The sequence below is a fragment of the Punica granatum genome, chromosome 6 (assembly GCF_007655135.1).
Source record: "Punica granatum isolate Tunisia-2019 chromosome 6, ASM765513v2, whole genome shotgun sequence".
Classification (NCBI taxonomy): Eukaryota; Viridiplantae; Streptophyta; class Magnoliopsida; order Myrtales; family Lythraceae; genus Punica; species Punica granatum.
In genome coordinates this window covers 13,882,717-13,903,350 of record NC_045132.1, presented here as the reverse complement: position 1 = coordinate 13,903,350, position 20,634 = coordinate 13,882,717, and the positions used below count along the sequence as shown (strand labels likewise).

The window sequence follows — 20,634 nt, the reverse complement described above, 5'->3', positions numbered from 1 at the left end:
AGAATCAAATTAGGATGAACACAATAAAAGACTTTGACGAAGATATACGGTAGACCGGGGAGATAGAGAGGGAAGAGATGAATAAGAAGTACAAGAGCAACAGAAAAAAAAAATGTCTGCTATTTATTTATTTTCTTGCGTATTTAGTTTTAGAATCAATCAAGATGTGCTCCAACGGTAATAGTACTATTGTAATGTATACCAAAATTTTAAAAGTACATTATTTGTATATATGCAAATCATAATTATTGGATCTCTATCACGAGGATATTCTAAACAAAATTCATTTCGTAAACAATTGTTTAAAATCCATTATCATATCAAATTGTTTTAGACTAACTGAAAACAATGATCAAAATTGGCAGTTGTTACTACTCATCATATAAAACTTTTTTTCAACTCGCGAACCAATTTGCTGCATTTAACCCCGCCTGATTTTGAACTTGGCTTTTCATTTTTGGGCTTTTCTGTTCGGGTTGTGTCAGGTTGGGTCGAGTGGAGTTGATTCTCCGGTCTTTTGTCATGTCTTTACACCCAGTTACCGGCCACATATTCACTAACATAGATAGCCAAGCCACCTTTTAGACTGACAGTAATATTTCATTGAGGTTTTACCATTTAAGCATACATTTGCTAGTCAATGCTGTGCTGGACCTATCCATGTAATTATGTTCAGAAATTTTGAACTTAATCGATGTCTACTGCATCTATACAATTATGAGGGGAGAAGGAAAATGGTCGATATGAATTTTCTTTTCTTTTAAAATTCCCATAGCAAAGTAATTGTTTTTTTTTTTATCATAAGAGAAGTCTATAACGCCGTACAAGGACAAAAAATAAAGCGAAATACACAGTACATAAATTCTACTAGTGAGAATTGAACGTAAGACTTCTTGATTCCGAATCGATATCTTATGTCACTACACTAACATTCCTTCTTCAATAGCAAAATAGTCTATATATAAAGTTTTCTATAATGCATTGAATAGAGTTAGAAAGATAATTGTCAAAATAATATAGGGTTGAAAGGATAAATGTATAATAATACTTATAAAAAAATGTATAAATAAAATATTAGGGGCCAATTTCGGTTTCTCTTAAATTCACATTATCGTACTTTCATAAAAGGAAATAAATAATAAGCATAGTTAAAATATAAAAATATTAGGTTGAAAATACTATTTTTTTGGTGGATAAATTGTGAGGGACATTGTTCTTACAATCTTTACGATGGAACATTAAAGTTACTCCCTTTTCCAACAAGTGCGTCTCTTGGAATTTGAATTCATATTCTCCTCCTAGGGGGTTGAGGTTGCTTACCACTTCAACCAATAACTTGTTGGTTTGAAAATACCGTTTGTATGTCTAAATATACTCGAGAATTTTTAGTTTAAAAAAACTCTCTAATGCCCGCCTAACATAATTTCTTTCTCGAAACAAATTTTAAAATATTAAAAAGCGTATTTACTTTAGTGTATAATTAGCCTCTGCTTGTGTGATACGCGGGTGTTTTTATAGTAGATATTTTATCCAAACTTATTATGTTTAAGAATTTTTATAAAAAAAAAGTATAGTTAAAAGTTTTTCTATATTAATATAATGGTATTTCATAAAATTCTAACTACAAATGACATAATACAATTATGAGAAAAATATGATTAAAATTGTTTTATTAAGTGATCATCATTATGAATATAATATTTTTATCAATTTGCATCAAATATGTTTTCATAATTAGATCAATAATGATGCACGTGAATGTTTATTTTATTTTAATTTCATAAATATCAGAGATGATTTTCTTATCATACAACAATATTGATAAAAATGAAAATAGATTTGTTCAACTTTTAAAATTATAATAACCAAATTATTAAATTATGGTATACAAGAATTCTTTTTATTAGTATATTATTGAACTCCAACACTCGTGACGCCTTGCATTGAATCATTAAAGGATACCTTTTAGCACCTAAATCATCTATATTCATATACTCTATTGCTATAATTATAAAATAAGAGCAATGAGTCTATATAGTAAATTTATTTTAAATATCTTTTCAGTTATTATTGAGGTAGAAATTGTATTTGAGACATTTTCTTGAAAATAAAATTGAAATTTATTAACATTTTGTACAAAATAATACTAATAACATATACTAAAATATTCAGTGCTTAATAAATGCATCAATTCTTTTGTACTATATGTATTATAGATTGAAGTAAACTTATAAATAAAATACTTGGCGTTACATATATTATAAGAATTGACGATGCTTAGTAGTATGATATACTCGATACAATAATTTAACCACGTCCCACCATCACGTTGGTATCATTAATTCAGATTGTTTAAATCTTGACTAATAGGATTGTTTTCACTTCTAAGTGATCCGATGTAATAATACGAAGACTGATAATCTAATAAAGATTGTAAATTTTGGAAGGCTTGGAAAAGTTAGAAGAAGTATATGAACATAAAGAGAAACATTCATTAAATAAGGTAGAAATGTTCGGAAAATGACAACTACCCGTGAGACCTCCATTGCAAATTAATTCACAGGACAAGTAAACGTGAAACAACACGATACAACCGAAAGAACTAGTTGTGAACTGCTGGACATATTCTTAGGCTGTAGACTTCAATGAATTTCCAATGTCGATAACGAATCGGAATCTGACATCGGCTCTTTCAAGCCTCTCCAGTGCAGTATTCACATAGTCCATCGGAATAACTTCAATGTCCGATGTGATGTTGTGCTTTGCGGCAAAATTTAGCATCTCCTGTGTCTCCTTTAGCCCACCCATCAAACTTCCCCCGATGAGCTTCCGACCTGTAATATTCATTTATTGTGTCGTTAGTTCCAATTAATAGCTGATTACATCAAAAGTCTCACGCGGTCGGCTTCATCATGATATTACAAATTCAAAGTGATAATCCATGATAAGAGCGGGCATACCCGATAGCAATGGGAAGGCCGGTAACTGGAGTGGCTTGTCTGGTATACCAACCATCAGTAGCTTGCCATGGCTCTTCACCAGACGAATCAAAGGTAGGAGAGGATGAACTACCGGGACTGTGTCGATGATACCATCCATTGTGGACATAGCGGACTGCATTCATAGCAAAACATTAGAAATCAAGACAAACACAGATGTTTATGGAGGGAAAAAAAATTGTGAACATATATGATTGTAATTAAATTATTAGCATGTCATGTCATCATGTTAATTACCTGCATTTGTTCATTGTCTTGACTAAGCATGAATGCGTCAGCCCCGAGGCGCTCCATGGCATACTGCTCTTTTTCGGGGCAGATATCGATGACAGTCACCTTCAGGCCCATGGCCTTGGCGAACTTGACGGCAATGTGGCCCAATCCACCGAGCCCGACCACACCAATATGAAGCCCGGGCTTATCAAGTCCATAGTACTTCAATGGACTGTAGACAGTGGTCCCAGCACATAGGAGTGGAGCCACCGCATCGAGCGGCAGATTGTCGGGAATCCCCACCACGAAGTGCTCATCAGCCACCATGATGTCGGAGTAGCCACCGTAGTTCATGGTGCCATCATGGTATATGCTATTGTAGGTGGGAATGAATTTAGGGCAGTAGTTTTCGAAATCACTGGAGCAGCTATCGCAGGAGCCGCATGACCCGACTAAGCACCCAACACCAACCCTGTCACCGACCTTGAAGTTGGTCACCTTGGAGCCTACTTCTTCCACCACTCCCACGATCTCATGCCTACATCAGATAGATAGTAAAATGATCTTTAGGCTTCAATTGATCAAAGGGCTCGTGCCGCCCACCAATGCTCACGGATTTAAAAAGGATGGCTCGTGTCAACAGATCATAAGACGCATATATATTTTCTTGCATATACATACCCGGGCACCTGAGGATACATGGCATCTCCCCATTCGTTTCTAATGCTGTGGAGGTCGGAGTGGCATATCCCACAGTATAATACCTTGAAGGTAACATCCTTCTCACCCGTTGCCCTGCAAAAAATAAACATACAAATCAACCAAACAATCCATACATACAATAATATAGCTAGACTAAGTACGCATCAACCGCGCGCAATGAGAGATCAAAATCAGATCTCTAAATGGTCGGTTATAGGGACCAATGCACGAAGCAGTACCTTCGAGAGAATTTGAAAGGAGCGAGATGGCCGGAGGTGTCCCGGGCAGCCCAGCCGAAGGCCTGCACAGGATGCTCTTGTTCTGGCGATTTTGCCATTTGGGATCGGTGTTGTAATAACGTGCCCGAGGAAGGAAGAATTCGGTATCTGTTCAAGGAACAGAGAAATGTGCTCTGGTGATACGGGAACGTGTAAAGCGAAGTGATGAAGGGGAAGAGGCAGCATGAGGGTATATATAGTGGTGGTGAGCTAATTTTTATATATATAAAATTAATGAAAAAAATTGAAGAAATTAATTATTTTTATGTTATCGGTCAAATTGTATCCTGCCCCTTCTCCAACTGATTACAGGCAATATCATCCACTTGCGAAGCCAACTGTAAGCAAGAGGTAATAAACATAGAAAATCCGACGGGCTTTTTACCTGGCAATTTTATATCATCCACTGGCGAAGCCAAACATATTAAATAAATAAATTTATTCTATAGACGCGCACATATATAACGTATTAGCCACTTGACCACACTTTGTACGAGATTTTACTTAGGATATAATTTAGTATATATATTTTATTATTTTAGTCAATCTTCAAAAATAATAATAGATATTGACACAAAAGAAATTATTTTACATGATATAAACTTTCATCTTTATTTCATATCTATGGAGCAAATATATTTTCTAATATTTTAATTAATGTGCTATATGTATCGTTATTTTTTAGCGATGTGTCATTACCACGTCACCACAATATTAAAAATAACAAAAATACTAAAAGAATTCAAAATTAGGTCACAGAGGACGGGGCCTCAATGGCAGCATCCACCCCGGTGGGGGCCACTACCCGAGGCCGAGATCAATGTCTCAAGCCTAATTACAGAGGTTCCATTTTGGACTTTTACCATTTTCGCAGTTAAAATCACAAAAATTTTAACTTTAACTTTAACTCAACATACTACACAATAAAAATACACATTTTCCATGTGAAATATTTTAACTTTAACTTTTACTCAACACACTACACAATTATTTGTCATTTTCCACAATCAAAATCAAAATTACTTTTAACTCTGAAACCAAACGCACCAATATTGTTCTCTCCGTAGCACACTTTTGATCATATTCATAATGGTTATCAAGGCATTACTGATGTATCGTCAAAATTGTCCAAACTGGCCATTAATTGTCCACATGGACATTTTCTATTGACTGAAAATTAAGAACATCAAAAAATTCAAATATTAAATAAAATCAATTAAAAATAAGAAAAAGAGGGGGATGCTATTAGGTTGGGCTCTCGTTCTGGCCACTCTCCTCACAGGTGTGGTCGCCGGAGCCTCCAATTTGATCATTCCCTCTTACCCTCTCTGTGTTCAACAGAGAGAGAAGGAGATGGAAGGACCAAAACGAAGGGTGGAGGGGGGATTCCTGTTCTGGCCACCCATCCCTCCCCCTAAGATCATTGGGTGCTTCAACGCCTTTGGTGACCTTGCTGGAAGAGGTGACCAGGAGGGGGAGCCCCCTGATCTAGGTCTCTCAGATTTGTTTTCCCTTTCTTCCTTTGTCAATAGAGAGAGGGGCGAAGAACTAGATCGGAGGTATGCTCCCTTTTCGGCCCCAGTGACCTCGCCGACGGGGGGGGGGGGGGGGCAGTCAGAAAGAGAGGCCAACCCTGATAGTATCCTGGCATTCTTTTTTTTTTTTTTTTTTAATTATTTGTCATTATTTTATTTAACTTTTTTATTTTAAATTTTTTTCAGCTAATAAAAAATTGTCATGTGGATGATTAGTGGCTACCTAGGACAATTTTAATGGTGTTAAGTCCATCATCGGCAATGTCATAACTACCAATTAAAAATAAGATCAAAAGTGCATAGCAAACGTTATAAGATTGAAAAGTTCGAAATATAACTTATAAGACTAAAGTTTCAAAACATTCAAACTTATAAGACTTTAACTGTGTTTCTCTCAATTTACAATATATTTACTTATATTTCGATCCATAGTTTACATAAATTACTTTATGTAAAATCTACATAACTGCATTCGAAAAAATAAATATTGTAATATTACATTTGCGCAAAAGTTCAATAAAATTTTGTAAAAGAATTACCCGTGCAACATTGAGCGAAAAATGACTAGTTTATATAAAGGGAGAATGAAAAGTAGTTTGTTTAACTTTTCTTCTACCTAAATGTCTCCATAGTAAAATAATTTAATTTATTCGGAAATGCTAGATCATGAGAGCAGTTAAAAGAATAATTTAGTCAATTTAAATGTTAATTAACTTCTAACTTCTCGATTTCTCTTACTCTCTCACCTCCTCCTTCGTCTCTCCTATGGTTCCTTTCCTCATAGTAACGGACATGTAATTAGGAACGGACAAGTTCTTAGAGGTGGTTGGCACTTCATGCATGTAATAATCAATATTAGGACGCTGTACTTAGGAGGTGGTTGAGGCATTCAATTAAATCTTTCTATCTAATAATAATAATTACTGTACATGTTATGTCATACGCTGGCAAGTTAGTTGGGTGACATAAACCGGAAGTGTATTCCTAGCATTGCACGAATATCTCCGATAACATTCGAGAAAAACAAACTATACTTATAATTTTTATGGTATAGGTTTTGTTATTATTATTATCTCAAACAAAAAAAAGGTCATCAGATTAATCTTTTAGTAATGAGTTATTGATTAGTGGTTGGTTTAGGTTTCTGTCGATACAAAAATCGGATCTATGAACGTATATTAAATAGGAATGCGCCCCGAACAATGAGGGCTCTAATTCCCTTTATATCCCCCCTATTACTCATACTCCCTCTTTATCCCTTCTTTTGTTCACTCCATTGGCCTCTGTTCTTTACTTGCCCTTTTCCCTTTTCTACTGGCCTGTCCCCCTCCGTGAGGTATTAATACCCCTTCTTGGCCATCAAGTTGCCAGACAAAGCACAACATATACGTCCAAAAAAATAAAAAAAGCACAAGTGCATACACTAGGCCTTTTTACTTTACTAATTCTAACCACTTTTGTTTTTTTTTTTTGCTGGAAAGCAAGTGGGAAGGCCGGTGACATAAATATTATCATTATTATTATGATAATGGGACAAGTGCTTTTTTATAATTGAACGCCTCTCACATTTTATGTTATTAGAAGGAGAGGAAAGGATACCATGTAGGCTTGGTAAATTCGTGTGCCGCCGGTTTCCAGTTCAGGTGGGGCTAAATTTGAGTTAGACACAAGTGATAATGATTTTTTTAAGATTACAATTGGGGATCTTGAATCAATTTTAGTAATAAATAAATGAGTATGAAGAGTCCCACTTATCAAATCTGAAATTTCTTAATTACCAAACGAAAACGTGTGTCATCATGTTACACCATCTTTTAATAATAATGATTTACTGCCTGGAGCAAAACTCAATTGCCACGTGATAATAAGAATTTGCTTTGATTGGTCACATCATGTCGATGATACTAAATTTTAGATTACCAGAAAAATTCATAAGACTAATATAATAAAATATAAATTTTTATAATTAATAAAATATTATGAATAATTCTATGAAAATTAAATTTGAAATATCTTGATTACCTAAAGAATGGACCGTTAAGTTGCACTCTCTGTCTCAATTGTGAACCTAATTAATCATAAAATGATTGTAATAAAGTAATTAACACTGTCCAGCCTAAATGATTTTCCTTATTTTTTAAATACAAGCCTAAATGATGTTTCTTTAAGTAAAATAATAATATTATTGCCAAAAAAAAGTAAAATAATATTGAAAAAAATACATTGATTACGGATAGTTTAAAGTAATGTGTTCTCACGAAGTTTTGTAAATTTTGAAAACAAAACTAGTTTAGAGAAATTTGAACTCATGAAGTGCGGACTCAAAATGTAAAAGTTATGGATTTCATTTTCCTCATTGGCACTTATATATCTCTTTATTTAGCTATATTTTTTTATCATTGTATTAGCCCACGTGTCTTCTTTAAAAATCTTTTATATTTTAAGAACATATGGTATATTCTGCGAATCAATCCCCCGAATTCATCAGAAAATAGAGACAATGGCACTTTTTGTAAATTGCACTAAATCCAAGGGTTTTCTTCGCGTTGTGTTGAGCTTTTCCTGTAGATTCGCGACGTGTTGATTTGAGTTGACTATCTTATCTTGACACGCCGTGCTCCGTCAGCATGGGAAAGAAGCCAAGCAACATTAATGAAGTGATCGTTATAAAGGCATTAACATGGTCCCGCCAAACCAATTTTTTTTTTTTTTCTAAATGCAAGCCTAAATGATCTTTTCTTATATTAAAATAGTATCAAAATGATAACTTAATTAATGATAGTTTAATGAAATTTTATTTCACGAAGATTTGTAAATCTTGAAAACAAATGGATCTATATTAGATGGGCACATTTACGCCTTTATGAAACTATTTGCTGCATTTGTTGTTGTTGGCATTGGCAATGGTTTATACAAGCCTAAATGATCATTTCTTTTATTAAAATAATATCAAATGATAATTTAATTAATGATAGTTTAAAGAAATTTGATTTCTTTAAGTTTTGTAAATCTCGAAAACAAATGGATCTATATAAGATGGGCACATTTACGCCTCTAGCAAACTATTTGCTGCATTTGCTGTTGTCGGCATTAGCAATGGTTAATGCAAGTCTAAATGATCTTTTCTTACATTAAAATAATATCAAAATGATAATTTAATGAATAAGAGTTTAAAGAAACTTGATTTCATGAAGTTTTTTACGTTTGGAAAACAAATGAATCTATATGTGATGGGCGTGATTACTCTTCTATCAAACTGTTTGCTGCATTTGTCGCTGTCGCCATTAGTAATGGTTTTAGCGGCGGTCATCAATGGTGGCATGGGCCGGATCTCAGATTGAGGAAATAATTATATACTTGAAACGATCCTCAAGCATAATTATACTTAATTTCTGTAATTGATCAGAAATAAATATCTTTTATTTTTAAAATTCTGGTATAAAAAGGGGAAAGAAGGCAAGATATTTTCCTGATTTCCCTTTTCTTCCCTATAAAATAATGGACATAAACTACATTTCCTTTATAATAATGGACCTAAGACCTCGCGTTGAGTTGACTATCTTATCTTGACACGCAGTGCTCCGTCATCATGGGAATGAATCCAGGAAAAAAGTCAAGAGGTGGATAAACAATGGAGAAATCCCACGGAGTCCTGAGCGGGCAATATCATACGCGTGCGAAGCCAAATATATTCATAGCGAAGCCAAATATATTTATATTAGATCAATAAATTTATCCCTTAAACAGACACATGTATAATGTACAAGCTACTTTACTCACGATTTGTGCGGGATTATTATTCAAGATATAATTTTACTATATATATATTATTTTATTATTTAAGTTGATCTTCGAAAATAAGTATAGATGATTGGTATAAAAAAATGATTTTACATTACATGAGATAGAGCATATTTCATACAAAGTCATAAACTTTCACATTTGTCTCAAATTTATCAAGAAATATTTTTTCTATTTTTAACCGTACAAACACCTTCATTTGTATTTCTTATCGATCATATAAATATGTTTTCTTATTTTTTAACTGATGTGGCATCTGTGTTGTTGTCTTTCAACGGATGTGACGTTGCCGTATCACCAAAATATTAAGAGTAATAATTTACCCAAAAAATCATATATAATAAAAATTATACAAAATACTAAAAATTAAAGAAAAACTAAAAAAAGTTGAATTAGTTTCACCAAAAAAATATTTTAGTTATTAAGTGAATTAATTCTTAAAAAAAAGTGAACTAATTTCACCTCCTATATATATATATACATATATATATATATATGCATGTACACATACATAGGAATTTTGTTTTTTTTGTTATAAAGAGACCCAAGTGGAATTATAAGGAAATAAAATTATCTAATAGAGGGATATCGATAATCCTATCAAAAAAATATAATCTAAAATATTTAAATTATCATGTGAGAAATCTTGTTTCACTGCACATTCTTTTGTTTTGTTTTGTTTTTTTAAAATGTGATTTGACATATGGGGTTGAAGATAAGACAACATATATTATATAACTAGTATATTGCTACGCGTGATTTGCCACGGGTTGCACAACACTGTTTTTCACTTCACAGGGGTTTTTATATTCACTATTTTTTATCACACTATAATTTACAAATGAATTTTGATGTTATAATATTAATTTTTAATTATTTGTCATTTTTGTAGGATATGAAAGAGAAAAATAAATATTATGATATATTACCTACAAAATCATTAACTTTTGGTCACATCCCGAATTTGATGCATACAATATAATTCATTTTTGTTTATTATGACAGAACTAATTAGGGGGGTTGAGGGCAGAAAAAAAGGCTAATAAGATCTATTATTTTCTCTTCCTTTTTAACTAACTTAATAATGTCTTAATTTTTAATTTTAAATAGCTTAATAAAACAAATATATTGATGAAATTGCTATTTTCTTATTTTATTTATTAAAGATTAAATAAAATATATATTTTAATGCAATAAATTATGAAAATAGTGAAAAAAATTTAAAAAGAATTACAAATAGCAAGTTTATATGTTATTCTTTTTTATAGGAAGATTTGTAGGATAGATTTCCAACATATGAATAGAAGATAACAAAAGTATTGACTGAGTGATAAGTAACTCACACCCGTAAGGAAAATAATACAAGTTCGAATCCTGAGAAGTGCACTTATTGGAAGGGAAAATAACATTTAATGCTCGATCTCTCGACTGAATTAATCAGATCCCATTGAATTTTTGATTATTAAGATACATATGAAAAAAAGAAAAAAAAGATTATTCATCGTACGGAAACATTCATGATTGGTGCATGGACCAACTTGGCCACAGACACGCAGGAACGAGAAAGCGACAGACATCTATCATGCAGCTCTTCTTCGTTTGTTTAAAACCAAATTGGGAGGTGGGGAAAAAGAGGTTAGTTGGCTGATATTTTTTTTTTATCCATGTCCTTGTCGAGATTACCCCATTGATACCTTGTCCGACCCACCGTTGATTAAATGAGCATATCCTCTTTCACGGCTTAAAATATATTTGACAGCTCAAGCTGATGTGTATCCATGTAACCTCACTTGAAGACAACATATAACAAAACAAAAAACGATATATGTGTGCAATGCATGTTGTTTGTGTGCGCTAGCTGGACTGATAGGAATTTAACGTAACTACAGGCAGCTGAATGTGTCGGAGCTGACAAGGCTTTTTTTTTTTTTTAAAGAAACATAAGACTCTCGTGTAGGCGAAATCAATTCGCTTTTTGCCTTATTTTCTACCATTTTATAGTAATTTCATTAGTCTTTTTTATGATTAAAAAAACAATTTACTTTTCGTTTTATGAGAATTAATTCACTTATTAAGTAAAATATTGATTTCATATATATGATACAAATGTATTTTCTGATTTTTTAGCCGATGAGCATTTATGTTCAGGTCTTTTAGCTCATACAACGCGTCTGAGGCCGTCCGCGAGGCCCTTACCTCTGCCATTAGGCTTGAGACTTGAATCTCTGCCTTGAGCTTAATTGCAGAGTTGGGAGGTCGTTGGCACTTTTTTGTGGTTGCCGGCGACGACATCACAGTGGGTGGAGGTAGGCATTGAGGCCCAACCCTACCCCAACCCAACTGGGTGACGTGATCTTGAATTGTGCAGTAGTTTACAGTATTTTTATTATTTTTAATATTTTGGTGACGTGGCAATGACACATTAGCTAGAAGACAACAATAAAAATTTCATATCAGCTTAAAATCTAGAGAACATATTTGTACGATAGATTTGGAATAAAAATGAACGAGGGTAATTTATGATTGAAATTTTAAAAATATCTTGCGATAGATTTGAGACAAATATGAAAGTTATGTAGGAAATTCGCCCTACCTTATGACATGTAAAATAATTTTTTATGCCAACCATCAATTATATTTTGGAAGATCGACTTAAATAATAAAATATATATACTCAATTATATTACGGATAGTAATCTTGTGGAAAGCGTAGGTAATGTGGCTAGTATACATTATGTCCGCGCTTGTGTATGAGACAAAATGTAATTTATATTTTCAATACGTTTGGCTTCGCTAGTGGATGATATATGATTGCGAGGTGAAAAGCCCGTGGAATTTCCTATGTTTATCAACCTCTTGCGTACAATTGGCTTCGCAAGTGGATGATATTGCCTATAATCTGTTGTTTGCTTCTTGATTTGATTGACAACTGTAAATACATGCAAATATAGTTTGTAATCGAAGAGTGAATGTGTATGCGAAAGTTCTCTCCCCCTATATTGTTCACTGTCAACGTAGCAAGTGCAGGAAACAATTTGACCGATAACATAAAAATAATTAATTTCTTCATTTTTTTCATTAATTTTATTTATATAATAATTAGCTCACCACCACTATATATACCCTCATGCTGCCTCTTCCCCTTCATCACTTCGGTTTACACATTCCCATATCACCAAAGCACGTATCTCTGTTCCTTGAACAGATACCGAATTCTTCCTTCCCCGAGCACGTTACAACACCAATATCAAATGGCAAAATCGCCCGAACAAGAGCATCCTGTGCAGGCCTTCGGCTGGGCTGCCCGGGACACCTCCGGCCATCTCGCTCCTTTCAAATTCTCTCGAAGGTACTGCTTCGTGCATTGGTCACTATACCCGACCATTTAGAGATCTGATTTTGATCTCTCATTGCTCGCGGTTGATGCGTACTTAAGTGTAGCTATATTGTTGCATGTATGGATTGTTTGGTTGATTTGTATGTTTGTTTTTTGCAGGGCAACGGGTGAGAAGGATGTTACCTTCAAGGTATTATACTGTGGGATATGTCACTCCGACCTACACAGCATTAGAAACGAATGGGGAGATGCCATGTATCCTCAGGTTCCCGGGTATGTATATGCAGGAAAATAAATATGCGTCTTATGATCTGTTAACACGAGCCATCCTTTTTTAAATCCGTAAGCATTGGTGGGCGGCACGAGCCCTTTGATCAATTGAAGCCTAAAGATCATTTTACTTTCTATATGATGTAGGCATGAGATCGTGGGAGTGGTGGAAGAAGTAGGCTCCAAGGTGACCAACTTCAACGTCGGTGACAGGGTTGGTGTTGGGTGCTTAGTCGGGTCATGCGGCTCCTGCGACAGCTGCTCCAGTGATTTCGAAAACTACTGCCCTAAATTCATTCCCACCTACAATAGCATGTACCATGATGGCACCATGAACTACGGTGGCTACTCCGACATCATGGTGGCTGATGAGCACTTCGTGGTGGGGATTCCCGACAATCTGCCGCTCGATGCGGTGGCTCCACTCCTATGTGCTGGGACCACTGTCTACAGTCCATTGAAGTACTATGGACTTGATAAGCCCGGGCTTCATATTGGTGTGGTCGGGCTCGGTGGATTGGGCCACATTGCCGTCAAGTTCGCCAAGGCCATGGGCCTGAAGGTGACTGTCATCGATATCTGCCCCGAAAAAAAGCAGTATGCCATGGAGCGCCTCGGGGCTGACGCATTCATGCTAAGTCAAGACAATGAACTAATGCAGGTAATTAACATGATGATATGACATGCTAACAATTTAATTACAATGATATATGTTAACAATCTTTTTTCTTTTCCCCCCTCCTTCATAAACATCTGTGTTTGTCTTGATTTCTAATGTTTTGCTATGAATGCAGTCCGCTATGTCCACAATGGATGGTATCATAGATACAGTCCCGGTAGTTCATCCTCTCCTACCTTTGATTCGTCTGGTGAAGAGCCATGGCAAGTTACTGATGGTTGGTATACCAGACAAGCCACTCCAGTTACCGGCCTTCCCATTGCTATCGGGTATGCCCGCTCTTATCATGGATTATCACTTTGAATTTGTAATATCATGATGAAGCCGACCACGTGAGACTTTTGATGTAATCAGCTATTAATTGGAACTAACGACGCAATAAATGAATATTACAGGTCGGAAGCTCATCGGGGAAGTTTGATGGGTGGGCTAAAGGAGACACAGGAGATGCTAAATTTTGCCGCAAAGCACAACATCACATCGGACATCGAAGTTATTCCGATGGACTATGTGAATACTGCACTGGAGAGGCTTGAAAGAGCCGATGTCAGATTCCGATTCGTTATCGACATTGGAAATTCATTGAAGTCTACAGCCTAAGAATATGTCCAGCAGTTCACAACCAGTTCTTTCGGATGTCCCGTGTTGTTTCACATTTACATGTCCTATGAATTAATTTGCAATGGAGGTCCCACGGGTAGTTGTCATTTTCGGAGATTATGTCCGAGGCTTACGCTGTTAATGTTAACTTCTACCGTATTTAATGAATGTTCTCTTTATGTTCATATACTTCTTTTAACTTTTTCAAATATTCCAGGATTTACAATCTTTAAATTATCAGTCGTCGTATTGTTATATCTGATCACTTACAAGTGAAAACAATCCTATTAGGCAAGGTTTTGACGAACTGAACTGATGATACCAATGTGATGGTGGGACGTGGTTAAATTATTTTATCGGGTCTCTCTTACTAGAAAGTATCTTGGGCATTAACGTTTACTTTATACTATTTTAGCCATTATTCCGGATGGAAAATTGTCACATGACTATCACAATGCACTTTTAACACAAGGACAAAAGCGCTTCTCTACCTTAAACCCGTTTACTCCTCTTCAGGGAAAAGTTCCCCCATGGTGCGAGAAGTATTATACATGTAATCATTTGGTAAAAAAAAAAAAATGTAAGGAACCAATATAGAATGTTCCAATGTTGCTACAATTACTTATGTTGTCTCAAATGTCCATTAATTTTGCCATTAAATGATTATATGGCGAGTCCATGAATTACCTTTGCTACGTTACCAATCAAAGAATGCCACATTTTTAACAAAATAAAAAAAAATCTGAAAAATTTAAATAAAACATTAGAAAAATAATAAAAACTAAAGAATTAGAACAGCTTTTTAAAATCAAAACAAACTAAGATTTTTTTTTTCAAATTTGAAGTTTAGATATTCTAAGGGAAAAAAAGAAAATTTAAAAGTAAAGGGAAAAAATTTGTAAAAATTTTAAAATTAACAAAATTCAAAGAAATAAAAAAATTCAAAATTTATAGAAATTAAAGATAATGAAATTAAAGAAAAATATATAAGAAATAGTGGTTCGATATCGGAAAAGGGGTGGGGTGCCTTGCCGGCCACCCAACCCCCGATGGAGTTCATTGTCTAGCTCAAACTACACTGACGACCTCCATCGGGGGTGGTGGTCGAAGGGGACATCCCAAAATCCCAATTTGAGAGATCCTACCAACTGGGATCGTTTTTTAATTGTTGGGTACAATACTTGTTAGTAGAAAAGTATTATATTTAATAACTAATAACTATTGAAATTTAGGTTCTTAGGGATTTAAAATTATTTTTATATTGAAATTGTACCAATCACGAGTATATCCATCAGATTTTAATATTTCCTTATTTAAGTCACGGCTTAGCTTATAAATAATAAGTCCAGCTATTATAACAATTCTTCTATAGAAAATTATTTTCTACTTCCGTGATTTGGCCCTTTCCCATCATGTATAACTTTTTTCACCTTCCCCTCTTCCCCGGATATAAAATTTGTCAGGTATGATTAATTATTAATTGTTAAAATTGGTTTGTTGTCTCATCAGTAGGAAAGATCACAATGGATCTGTTTTTACTTTTGTCTCACTTACTCTGGGGATTATAATGTAGACTGCAAAAGGTAACAACTAGACTTTATAAATTAACTAGAAAGAAGTTCGCACTTGGCCGCGGATAGATTTCTTAAAATAATTATACATCTTTTAAAATATTTTAAATTTGAAATTAATGTAACTTTTGCCGCTTATTTTATTTGTAATATAATTTCACCACATAATATATTTACAATTATACTCATAGTATATGAAAAATGCTATATGATTATACTAATGTTGAAAAAAATGAAGAAAATATAATTTTTATGAAAATTGCATTATTATATGTAATATATATTAATTTCAACACCTTAAAATATATATTCTTTACAATAACTTCTTTGATTAATATTTTTTAAAAAATAATTATTTTAACATTTTTATAAAGTGCTATAAATAGATTTGATAGATATAGATAGTATAAATACTTTTCTTCAATTCTTGGAACTCAAGAAAGAATGAGAAAAAAGTAATATAATAAAAGTAAAAATAGTAGTAGATAGGAGGATCATATGGGATTGTGTTGGTGGTAAGAGGTAAAAGCGAAAACTATATCTATTGGTAGTTAGATAGATTAGAGGGCCATTTTTTAAACTCATTATCTACTTTGTATTTTTTTATCATTGAGAAAATAATCTAAAAATTAAAATAAATTATTTAGAGTTCCATTCCCATTCATTATCTAAATAAAATATAATTTGAAACCGAAAAAAACAAAATATAATCCTTTTATATCCTCATAGATGATATGGTTAGTTAAAAGAACTCTTTAGAATTCTTTTTAGTATATAGATACAGATAGATATAGATATAGATAACCTAAATTAATTTGAATACCCCAAAAATATATCTTCTCTACAATAGCTTCTTTAATTTACATTATCCATAAAAATTTTATTTTAGTATTTTCATAAAATTTTATAAAATCTTATAGCTTTCCTTTTTTACTTTTTACTACCAACAGACACAATCCCATGGAATCCTCTAATGTACTCCTTTCATTTTCATCATATTTATTTTATCATTATTTCTTGAGTTCCAAGTACGGAAGAAAATATAAGTTTTTTTTTTCTATGTAGATTTCAAGGAGACTTGCTCTTCCCTTCTCCATTTGTTATAAAAAAATAAAAAATAAAATAAAAAATCTGATCTTTTCAGACATGGACACCTTAGGAGAGCTTCTAAAAGCTCTCCTTTAACTTATAAAACTCCCCCCCGCTTCGCACCGAAAAAATAATTTATTTTTATTATATACAATATAAACACCTTAATAGTGACAAAAAAGGTTACCAATGACATATAAATATAAATTAATATGTTTTTCAATGATATAATCAACAATAGTTAACAATTTATAAAGAAATTAATATAATTTGAAATATCATGTTATTTAGAAAATATTCTTGAATTATTGTTTTAAATATCTTAATTTAGAAATTGGCTAAAAAATTCTAATTTAGACACATTTATATATGTTAAAAAGTTATTAGATTCCTTAATAGCTTTTTTCGGTGGACTCCTGATTATTTTTTTAACATGGTTGAATCTCGCAAAAGTTAAACGTAACTAAATTTATTGTTCAATATGAAATTCTCCTTATTGATATTTAAAAAAAGTGTCATTAATTAAAAAAGTGACTTATTTGAAAATTTAAAAAATTTTAACAAATAGGTCTTAAAGTAGAAATCTATTATTATTTTGAAATATTATATTATTAAACTCCCACCACCTAATCTTTATCTCTCTCTCTCTCTCTCTATATATATATATATATATGAAAACAAAGCCCGAGCCGAATTCTCACGCCACCACATTATCAAAGATAAGAAACAAAACTCTCTCGCTTTGCCACGTCATCACATACGTATTAAAGAAATTTTTTTATCATTAATGATGCAGTAGAATATATATATTATTTGCATATAACCTAACATAGTATATACTATATACGTTAGCTGCTACTTAGGAAATTTTTTATATTGTACAGATCAAATTGTCGTTCATATATATTGTAAGAAAATATAGAGTTGGAAACCAATATTAAGGAAGGTTTATAATATTTATAGAGTTGCCCTTTGCATTATGGGACAAATATATATAATATTAACCACAATAGAATTCATGTTTATATAATATTATTTGTTTATACAATCAAATATATTCTTATAATATTTATATTGTTTGTTTATTTATTTTTACTAATCTAACATTAAATATTCATTATATTTTCTTATCTAATATTTATAGTAGAATATATTTATATGTTTTTCATTTTAGAAATATATATATTTGCAGTATATATCATATATTGAGACTTAGACTATTATTACCGATCATATATATGTTATATATATATCGTGTAGTGGAACTTAGACTATTATCTCCTGAGATAAAAATTTCATTATATTGGAATTTTTATATTCGATCGAAAATTTTCATATTAATATGTGTGATGTTTGCATTATATATACTGTACATGTTTATTCGATATGCTACCACCGATATCTTATATCAATTTGGTCGATTCGCAAGACTTCACTAGCATTTCACTAGATTTCGTCAGATTTTCTCGAAATTCATGATTGTCAAATTCATGTTTTTTTCTAAAAAAGTAAGTTTTTAAAGATGTTATTTGGATGTTTGTTTTTTGTAGTTATTGCATGAATTTTTTCAATTTTAATCTATACCTTAATAGATTGTGAGGTAGTACAACGGTTTATATTAAAAGAACTGAGACTAAAAGAAGTAAGAAAATTATCAATTTTGATATGATTGTCCTTGATAAAGAGGTACATTTTGTATGTTTGACCAAGTATATTTTTTTATTAATCAAAATTGAATTTTTACTAATTTATTGTTTCTAATGAAATTAGGATTCATTGATGCATGTAAGTATAAGAAAGTCTCAGATTGATTTGTTTCGGAGCCTTACTTTTAGAAAAAGCTTATACTCAATAAATAATTTCAAGTTAATAACGCTCTCATCGAAGTATCGTTCAGTTGATGTTCAAGTAAAGATATCATTTTGCTTAGTAGGTTTGAATGATTTTTATAATTTGTTGATATCCTTAACATAATTCACTCGTTCTAATTAAATTATATTTACGCATACAAGTAAAATTATTTAAATTAGTTGCAACAAAAAATTATTCAATTGCACCCGCGCAACGCGCGAGTCATCTACTAGTTTTTTAATATATATAGAAGATCTCTTTTTCAAATAAATTAAAACAATATATTTCTTTCTTCTTATGAATGACATATGGTGGCAGTAGAGAGCACTTTTGTTACTCTCTTTTAGCCTAATATATAGATATATATAGATATATATATATAGATAGAGATATAGATATTGATATATATATATACATATAAATATAGATATAGATAATTATATGCGTCGTGACCCAAATTTTAAGTTGATTAGATGCTTCCCCAGTTAGTTATTAGGCCTTCTAAGGTTGATTCTTTCAACCCATGACACAAATTGTCACAAATCGAATGGGATGCGCATATACATACATATATATGTGTATATATATATATATATAATGCAAGTTAAAGACAACGCCATTCACCTCTCTCTCTAAACCCTCTTAGTGGTCCTGTTTATCTGAGCTCCTTTAGCTGGGGCGTGGGGATTTGGCCCAGCGCGTCGGCCCAAGCCTTATTTTTTTGTAGTGATGTATATAGCTCGTTAAATTACCTTTAATTCAGTCAGTTCGATCCAAACAAGAGGTCACAACTATTTTGCGGAAATGCCAACTGATGATGAGGATAATAGAGGGGAGGAAGAAGTGCTGCTTAACCCCTGAAAGGAGAACTAAATGCAGAAATTGCTTATGCAGGGTCACATGGTTGTATATAGATACAGACTTTGCGGCTCGCCAAACCATCCGGGATCCGCTGATAAGGATGGTAACTCGTAACAGAAAATCTTGGATGATAGTTTAGGTTTTCAATGATGTTAGAATACAGTCAGAGAAGAGTGGAGTACTGGCAACCCTTGCAACCAAACAGACAATTTGAAATGCTCATCTATGACTTGGAGTTAGGAATGTGCACGGATACCGGGTATATCTGGAACCGATTGGAACCGATTGGAACCTACCCGGTAGGGGTAGGGTCCGGTTAGCTCATATTGAAAATATGATAGGGTCGGGGTATTAAAATCAGGAACCGGTGAAAACCGATTCCTGTTCGGGTTCCTGCCTACAAGGTAACCAGAATCGGAGCCGAAACCGGTATTCGGAACCAGATATTAAAAAAAAAAAAGAAGAGAAAGAGTAAAGTTAACAGAAGCCCTTGGCACTTGCAGGCAGTCGCGAAAATTTCTTCTAATCTCCATTCTTTCTCTCATAATCGGATGAACTCAGTCGAAACCGAAACAATCGAAACCTAATCTCCATTCTCTTCTCTCTGTCTCTTCTCCAGCCATCTTCCGAGACCGAGACTTCGATTTTTCTCTTTCTCTCTTTCTATTCTTGGGAGGAGGGCTTTCAAGTTGGGGGTGACAAGCACCTTGTTGAATCCTGGAATCGGCGATGTTGGAAAAGAAATTGTCAGGTGTATCGATCTGGCCAAGGATGGGATCCATGCTGTGCTTTTGGTCCTCTCTATTAGGAGTCGCTTTTCGGAGGAGGAAGAAGCTGTCTTCCATACC

The 20,634-nt window shown here is 33.1% G+C and overlaps 1 protein-coding gene and 1 pseudogene across 1 annotated transcript; one reads left to right on the top strand and one right to left on the bottom strand.

Annotated features, from left to right (window-relative positions):
• Window positions 1–2,472: 2,472 nt before the first annotated feature.
• Window positions 2,473–4,366, bottom strand: LOC116210572 (probable mannitol dehydrogenase). The gene is made up of 5 exons (XM_031544478.1): window positions 4,154–4,366; window positions 3,894–4,007; window positions 3,237–3,750; window positions 2,961–3,114; window positions 2,473–2,834 (listed from the first exon to the last, which is right to left on the bottom strand). Exons 1-5 carry the CDS (start codon window positions 4,249–4,251, stop codon window positions 2,629–2,631), a joined length of 1,086 nt encoding a protein of 361 aa, XP_031400338.1. The 5' UTR covers window positions 4,252–4,366; the 3' UTR covers window positions 2,473–2,628.
• Window positions 4,367–12,660: 8,294 nt separating this feature from the next.
• Window positions 12,661–14,601, top strand: LOC116210568 (annotated as a pseudogene).
• Window positions 14,602–20,634: the final 6,033 nt, after the last annotated feature.

Coding starts and splice junctions, on each gene's coding strand:
- LOC116210572 (XM_031544478.1), bottom strand. CDS start 4,251: ATGGCAAAATCGCCAGAACAAGAGCATCCTGTGCAGGCCTTCGGCTGG. Junction 4,008..4,153: donor CCTTTCAAATTCTCTCGAAG/GTACTGCTTCGT, acceptor TATTTTTTGCAG/GGCAACGGGTGAGAAGGATG. Junction 3,751..3,893: donor ATGTATCCTCAGGTGCCCGG/GTATGTATATGC, acceptor TATCTGATGTAG/GCATGAGATCGTGGGAGTGG.